Source organism: Aristolochia californica, unplaced genomic scaffold (genome assembly GCF_029961685.1).
Source record: "Aristolochia californica isolate CCGP_79_NKW_82.1479 unplaced genomic scaffold, dmAriCali1.0.hap1 SCAF_12, whole genome shotgun sequence".
Lineage (NCBI taxonomy): Eukaryota > Viridiplantae > Streptophyta > Magnoliopsida > Piperales > Aristolochiaceae > Aristolochia > Aristolochia californica.
This window is the reverse complement of record NW_027181793.1, coordinates 26837135-26845253: the sequence shown is the minus strand read 5'-3', so window position 1 is coordinate 26845253 and position 8119 is coordinate 26837135. Positions and strand designations below refer to the sequence as shown.

The 8119-nt window shown below is 37.2% G+C and overlaps 1 protein-coding gene across 4 annotated transcripts; it reads left to right on the top strand.

Moving 5' to 3' along the window:
- Window positions 1–946: 946 nt before the first annotated feature.
- LOC137945188 (putative glycerol-3-phosphate transporter 5) lies at window positions 947–6693 on the top strand. Of its 4 annotated transcripts, XM_068790962.1 has the most exons (4): window positions 947–1949; window positions 2306–3338; window positions 3471–3560; window positions 6019–6297. In XM_068790962.1, the coding sequence occupies exons 1-2, from the start codon at window positions 1016–1018 to the stop codon at window positions 2848–2850; spliced, it is 1479 nt and encodes a 492-aa protein (XP_068647063.1). In that variant the 5' UTR covers window positions 947–1015; the 3' UTR covers window positions 2851–3338; window positions 3471–3560; window positions 6019–6297. The 4 variants fall into 4 exon arrangements, with proteins under 4 accessions (XP_068647063.1, XP_068647064.1, XP_068647066.1 ...); XM_068790963.1 differs by lacking the exons at window positions 3471–3560; window positions 6019–6297 and adding an exon at window positions 6554–6693; XM_068790965.1 differs by lacking the exons at window positions 3471–3560; window positions 6019–6297 and adding an exon at window positions 6544–6693.
- Window positions 6694–8119: the final 1426 nt, after the last annotated feature.

Below are 8119 nucleotides of genomic sequence, written 5' to 3'. Positions count from 1 at the left end.
TGTTGTGAAAAGCCGTGATTATCAGTGTTAAAAACTGTGACTTTCAAGTCATGAAAATAGTGAATTTTAAATCATGAAAAACACTGATTTACAATGAAAAGTAACTATTTTTATTTGCTCCAAAAAACAATGATTTATGGTTGATTTACCAATTCAAGAAAAAACATCGATTTTCAATTAACAACAATAATTCTCAAATGAAAAACATTTTTGAGGAAATGCACTATTTTCAAACAAAGACGTGATTCATAGTATCAGGAAAAAACTACTGATTCTACATGAAAGCATTGGTTTTGAAAGCACTATTGGTTTTTAGAAGTGTTATGTTTTGTAGAGGAAAATATTGATACATTTTTAAAAATGCACTTTTCTTGCAAAACCATAATTTTTGGTGTCGAAAAAAGAAAAAACAGTATATTTGGTGTTAGAAAAAGACAGTGATTATCAGAGAGAACCATTGCTTCCGAAAGCACTATTTTTGTAATAAAAAAGCAGGATTAAAAAAACAAAACTTCGTAAGGAAAAATAGTAATTGTACATGAAAAAGAAAAACTTATAAAAAATAATAGTATCATAAAGATAATATAAAAATACGAAGACGACAACACGGAGAAAAGAAATTTTTTTTCTTGCTTATGCATTGAACTTTAAAAGAATAACAACGGGTAGGTGTAGGTTTTATAAATAAAGGGAAAACAACGGGATACAAATTTGAAAGAGCAAAGGAAATAAATGGAAATAATAAATATGAAACCTTTAGTTTTAGATAGTTTTAAAAGAGAAAATGTTGTTTCAAGTCTCAATGACTTCAAATATGTTTTAGACACAGAAAATGTAAAGGGCTAAATGGGAGAGGACAAAAACGTCGAAAGTAACCGTTGCTTCAACCGTAAAAGAAGAAATAGGGCCAACCGAATATTCAAAGAAAGGAAGAAACGAAGAAAGACACCCGTTTTTCCCTCTCCCATTTCCGCAGTCAAGACCTTCCTCCCTCCGTAACGGAGGACGGGAGGAGATGGAAACGAAATCTAAAACCCTGGATCATTCTTCTAGCCATCAAAGAAGTCTTCTCTATCATCAGATCTCTGTATTCCTTCTAACTTTCTTCGCCTACGCCTCCTTCCATGCATCACGGAAACCGCTGTCCATTGTCAAATCTGTCCTCGGCCCGGAAGTATCGAAGTCCCACGAGGACGTGAGTTTGAATAAGACGGGGTGGGCGCCGTTTAATGGAACCCAAGGCACCCATCGACTCGGCGAGATCGATCTCGCTTTCCTCTTGGCTTACTCCGTCGGCATGTACTTTGCTGGCCACATCGGCGATCGGGTCGATCTCCGCTTCTTCCTGGCATGCGGCATGCTCTGCAGCGCGATTTCCACCGTCGCTTTCGGGTTGGCGTTCTGGTTCAAGATTCATCATCTGGGATTTTTTTTGGCAGTGCAGATTGTGAGCGGCCTTTTCCAGTCGACCGGATGGCCATGTGTGGTGTCTGTGGTGGGGAACTGGTTCGGTAAATCAAAGAGAGGGCTTATCATGGGGTTATGGAATTCACATACCTCTTTTGGGAATATTTTAGGTTCCATCGTGTCTTCATCAGCTTTAGGAATTGGTTGGGGTTGGTCATTTGTTTTCCCAGGGATTTTAATTGGTTTAGTGGGCCTTTTAGTATTTAAATATCTGATTGTGGCTCCTGAAGCTGCGGGTTTTGAACTGAAGGAGGTAGAACTGAATTCACAAAGTGAGTACCCAGCGATAACCCCTTTGCACAAGGTGGAGGAAGAAGAAGAAGATGTCCTTCTACAAGTAGGTGATGGGCCTGCGATAGCAATTGGGTTCATAGACGCGTGGAGATTACCCGGTGTTGCGTCTTATGCTTTTTGTCTCTTCTTCTCCAAACTTGTGGCTTATACTTTTCTGTATTGGTTGCCGTTTTACATTAGGCACACAGGTATATTTATGCTTATGAATTCTCGTAGATTCATGCAATTGAACAAGTTCCCAACTCATAAAAAGTCAGCTGATGATATCAATTAGTAAACGGATGAATATCTGAACAAGTGCGTCGGATTTATCTTCCCTATTATTAATGGATGAATAATTGAAAAATGCGTGAGAGTTTAACTTATAGTTTCAATGTATGAGAATATAAGGTCTTTGTAACTAGCTGCCCATTATCCACAATATGTTCCACAGGCTGAACAGCTAAGCCATACTTGAGAGCTTTCTGTAATTTAATTTTTATTTTCTATCTCTCATTTTTAGATTGTATGCTTATCACTAACAAGTTTTTGTTTGGGATTGAAGCTGTCGATGGTGCATACTTATCTGATAGAACTTCTGGAATGCTATCTTCTGTCTTTGATCTTGGAGGTGTGGTTGGGGGGATATCAGCTGGGTACATTTCTGATGCAATTGAAGCTCGTGGAGCTACTTCCATCATCTTCCTTTTGTTGTCAGTTCCAGCGCTTATTCTGTATCGAATTTATGGAAGTGTTTCATCTTCTACAAATGTTGGATTGATGTTCTTATCTGGGTTATTTGTAAATGGGCCTTACTCGCTTATTACAACAGCTGTGGCTGCTGACTTAGGAACACAAAGCTTGATTCAAGGGAATTCACGGGCATTAGCCACTGTGACTGCCATTATTGATGGTACGGGATCTGTTGGAGCAGCATTGGGTCCACTATTAACTGGGTATATTTCAACAAGGGGATGGAATAGTGTTTTTGCTATGCTTATTGCTGCAAGTGTCTTTGCTTCCTTGTTTTTGGTTCACATAGCAAAGGCAGAGATTACGAGTAAGTTGAATGAAGGGAAGTGGTTTTGGCAAAGAATAAACTCCGGTTGACTAGACATGGCCATTTAGAGTTAGAAAGAATTTTTTTACATCTTCAAGTGGTAACAGCTGGAAACTTATGGCTTGTTAAGCAGCATGTACATGTACAGTCTTGTGCAGTTTAGTCTTCAGAATACGCTTCATAAGTCATCTAGTACTTCCTGGATGTAGCATACTTATCTACCGCTGTTCACCTTCTATATGGAAGTTCAGGAATTCTCCTATTTTTTAATGGAGCCAAACGGTCATTGGTCTGAGATGATTCAGGCAACTGCCTTACTACAATGTGCTTACGTTTTTATTATTTGTAAAGGCAGCATTTCATTCTCTAGTGAATTTTGGGTAAGGATGCATTCATGTTGATGATCTGAAGCTTCAAATAGTCAGGATCAATTCCTGGGTTAAGACAATTATATTGGGCACATATTAAGACAATAAAGGCCGAATATTGCTTTAGTTGCCGCAATCCTGGAGTGCAAGGAACATCACGAACAACTCAGGTATTTATGGGGTCTTTAAATAAGCTGATGATTTGTGTCTTTTCTAAGTACTTAACTAGTAGCATTTGTACTCATGTCTTAACAATGTTAATTTTTTAGATGATGATGGAAGCAATTGCATGGTTTTGACAGGAGTTGGAATTTGTCATGTGGTGGGGGCTTCGGGTCTTAATGCAGATAAGATTCAAGGGGGACTCTAGAAAGATTTGTGGAATCGTTTGGGTGATTTTTTCTGCTAAACCATACCTTGAGAGATAGTATTGTCACACCTCCCTAAATCAATAATCAATTTGGCAGTGTAACCTCCAAGAGAACAAGTGGTAGTAAAGATGTTGTGACGTTACCAATTGTCTTCATTCTTCTTAAAATTAAGAAAAGACATTTTACGTACTATGGGATAGTTGAGGACCCTAGTCTCTGGCCTAAGGGCAATACCATCACTAACTTCTTCCTCTTCATCCAAACAATCTCTTTTTTTGACTAAATCCTTAGTAGTGTAGGAAACTACTCTCTTCACTTCCATCTTCATAGACTAAGTATTGTTGCGTAGCTTGTGGACATTGAGTTTTGTGGAAACCTGATTTTCCACACCTAAAACATGCACCAATGGGTCTATTTTGGGGTGGTCTATAAGTTGGAATTGAGCTGGTTGAGGGGGACTTTGAAAATGAGGATGAAGAATGTGGATATTTAGTTAGTGAATTAGATGGCTGAAAGGAAGATCTATAATTTGGTGCTCTAAAAGAGGTCTTTTGCTCTTCAGTGTATTGAGTTTTGGTGAAGGCTTTTGAGACAGAAGTAAGGGTAAACATACCTAATTTCCTATAGATAGATGGTTTCAACCCACTCACATGCCGAGAAACCAATTGATCTTGCGTTTTCCCCAACTGATTTTTTGGTAGCAATTTGTAGAACTTTTTACTGTGTTGGGGAACACATTTGGTACCTTCTATGAGTTTGTGAAGTCTTTCACACAAGGCTTCACAATAGTTGAAGGGTAGAAACTCTTCTCCCATGATCCTTTTCATCTTTTGCCATGTAGAGATCTCGGGTTTAGATAGTTGGTTTTGATGGTATATTGTAGCTTGCCACCATATGTGGTTCACCCCCTCAACTGTAGAACTACCAATGCAACTTGTTTGTCAAGTGGGACCTCCTTGAACCCAATCAAGGTAATTTGGTGCCTAAAAGAGGTCTTTTGCTCTTCAGCGTATTGAGTTTTGGTGAAGGCTTTTGAGACAGAAGTAAGGGTAAACATACCTAATTTCCTATAGATAGATGGTTTCAACCCACTCACATGCCGAGAAACCAATTGATCTTGCGTTTTCCCCAACTGATTTTTTGGTAGCAATTTGTAGAACTTTTTACTGTGTTGGGGAACACATTTAGTACCTTCTATGAGTTTGTGAAGTCTTTCACACAAGGCTTCACAATAGTTGAAGGGTAGAAACTCTTCTCCCATGATCCTTTTCATCTTTTGCCATGTAGAGATCTCGGGTTTAGATAGTTGGTTTTGATGGTATATTATAGCTTGCCACCATATGTGGTTCACCCCCTCAACTGTAGAACTACCAATGCAACTTGTTTGTCAAGTGGGACCTCCTTGAACCCAATCAAGGTAATTGAAGCGTCAAGTACCCCATTAAATTCAGGAACCTTGATTTTAATTCCACTCTCCCATTGGTTGTTGTATATAGGTGGAAAATTATCTTGGAGATGTCTCGGGTGCTGATTTCTTCATGGTTTTGCAATAGAAGCACGTCCTTGGATTGGAGTTTCAATAAAATTTCTCCTTCTTCATAATTCCCAAGTCTTACATTGCCAACTCCCACGTTAGCAGCAGTTTTTGTCATATCTTGTGACAATTGTTTCATAAGCTGCTCGAATTTGCTTGTAAGGCTTAAACTCCTCAATATCTGATTTTGACATGCTCTCCATGTTGATTTTGTTGGCACTAGCCTTGATTAGACACTGTCTTTGATACTCAAATAATGCTGCCAAATTACATAAATAAAGTTTATAGAAAAAGCTAGATATGAGTAACTCAATATTTATCTTCTCAACTCTAGAAAATCCCTGGTTTTCAAGTTCCATGAGGAGAACTTGAATATTTAGGTGCTGTCTTGTAGCTAGCTGTAGTTAGCACAAAAATAAAATAAAATTACTAAGCAACTATTGTTAGCAAAAAGAAAGAGAAACAATGGTGCTCCATTGACCTAAAAGAAAATCTGTATTATTCTTGAACAATTTATGAACGTACAGCATACCTCCTATTTATGGACTCTAAAATTACCGGGTCCATGCCAAAAGAAGCTACATCACTAGAATTTTCCTAGGATTAGACTTCCAAATTACAATTGAATTGTGACTTACTAAATTAGAAACCACTTACTGGAAAAGAACTTCAGCAATTAACTAAAATAGAGACTACTAACAATGAACACTTTATGATTTTCTTAAATTGACTACTAATAAAGGAAATTACTAAGGAACCATTTTCCTAAATAAAATTCTCATAATTGGGCTTATTAAAAATCTAAGAAATTGATAAAATTAGAAAATTTTGGTTTTTTTAGGCATTGAAAATATCTCCATTAAGCTAAATCAGTTAGCTAATTTTACTTGCTTTATTTGTTAGCAGGCTCTGCCTAATGATATTACTGTTTTTTTTTTTTTTTAGCAACGATATAACTGTTATGAGAGCTGAAAAGGGTGGAAACTTTTGTTGAAGGGAATCATATGTATGGCTCCTTTCAGGACCAATGTTAATTGTCTTCTTACTTTGGTCAAATTTATCATGATATTGGATGAAAAGGGTGAAGTAAAACTAAATACTTTGAGGTCAACTACACAACTTGTTCACTCTGCCTAAACGATGACAACATCTTTTACCTTCAGTAGTCCACAAGGCAATTGCAAATTTCTTATTGATGCATTTCAAGGGTTCTTCCACTTCACATTATAGCTTTGTCTTTTTCTGAACTGATATTGGAACCACAATAACAGAATCTGCATTTCTCAATTATTTATAATTTTATTTTTCAAAAGATGTCATTATCATTTGCTTAATTGCATGCCTTTTTTGTTTTTGGAGGAAGACATCCAACTCCGAAGCCTCAATCTTTGAGGGGAGAAGGTCCAGTCCTTGTTAGTAGGATATGGGTTGCTTTAAAACTGATGTGAGGTTTCTTCTTATGATTCTCAGTGATATGCAGGTCTTCCCTGTAGCTCTGAACATGCCATTAAACTGGGTAGAGATCCATCTTGACCTGCTCCAGTATCATGAAGAAAGACATTCAACTTAAAAACCCAAGGGACCCAACTCATAATTTTATTCTTAGTATTGAATCACTTTACACCCAATGTTGGATCTGCTTAACACTTTTAATTGTTTCTGTTTATTTGTTGAATTTCTGCAACGCAGTTAGCTAACTGTTGTCTTGCTTCTTTCGGAAAAAAAATAGAACCCTTTGTGTTAGCTTCATCTAGGTCGTAAGATCATGAAATTGACTTTTTCTCATGTACTATTGACTTTTTTTACAAGCTTTACACAACTATGAACCACTCCATCTTGTTTATTCGCTGACCAAAAGATAAAAATCAAGTCTGCGGACAGTGTTTTGACCTATGAAGTTGACCTGTGACTCAGCTAGGTTGATTCAGATTCAAGATGGTTTGGGTTGATTCCGGGGGTAGCACTCATCCCTTATATATTGGGCAACTCTCTCTCTCTCTCTCACTTCCTCTCTTCTTCCCCCTCCCTCCTTAAGGGTCAAAACACTATGGTTTAAGATTCAGTAATGCTGGGATTACAATGAGCTGATCGAAATGAACCAACTCCTGTAATGTATCAGCATTGTGGCCTACAAGTGTTTTTAGTTGAAGAAAATTGCATCTAAAGCCAAGAAACCATTGAGGAATGCCTGAGATATTATCCTCCTGTGTCATCATGGACTCTCTGTTAGGGCTAGAGGGTTGCTGTGGTTCACAGTGCCTGGTCAAGTTCGAGGTCAGAAATCAGAGGTAAACAATGCATTATTACTTCAAAAATAAACATGTGGAGCTCTAAGTCCACTTGTCCAGAAAACTGAATGAATGACTCCTGGCTCTCTGTTCAAACTATGTTCTGGATGAAGGATTGAAAGAATGAAAAAGATTTTATCTGCTTTTAACAGGAGGTACACTCAAGGTGCTGTGAATCTCTTCTTGGGTTTAAATGAAACATGAATTCTTACCCCATTTCTCTTGATTTGCATGTATTCGCAAAGAGATTGATTTCTTACTATTTAAATACTTTTTAGCCGTCCATTCTCACTGGTGGAATGTGACTTGGATCTTGGGGCAGCACTGGAGACAGTTCCCTCAAATGTTGGAAGGAATGTCCAATTGTAATTATGTATCACCAATTGCATTATATCATATTATAAGGATCACAAAAAATCTATTAATCCAAACTTAATCTAATTAACTACTCTAATCAATACAATCTGTTTAGTTGTTTACAAATACTAAGAGATCAATGCAATCTCCTTTTAGGGCCATTATTGTTGGCATGAGTTGTCTCCCGATAAATTAGTGGAAGAAATCCTCTGATTTATCCTGTGAGAGGATTTCGTCCTGTAATCTATGTAAACTATTGTGTATAAAACCGATAAGCAAAAAAATTTAAATTGAAAATTTTGAAATACGAATGAAAGAAGATTTACTATGAAGTTTGACAATTTATTAGGTTAATTGTTTATTAGCTTGGTTATCAAGGGAAAATGTTTACTAAATATCTG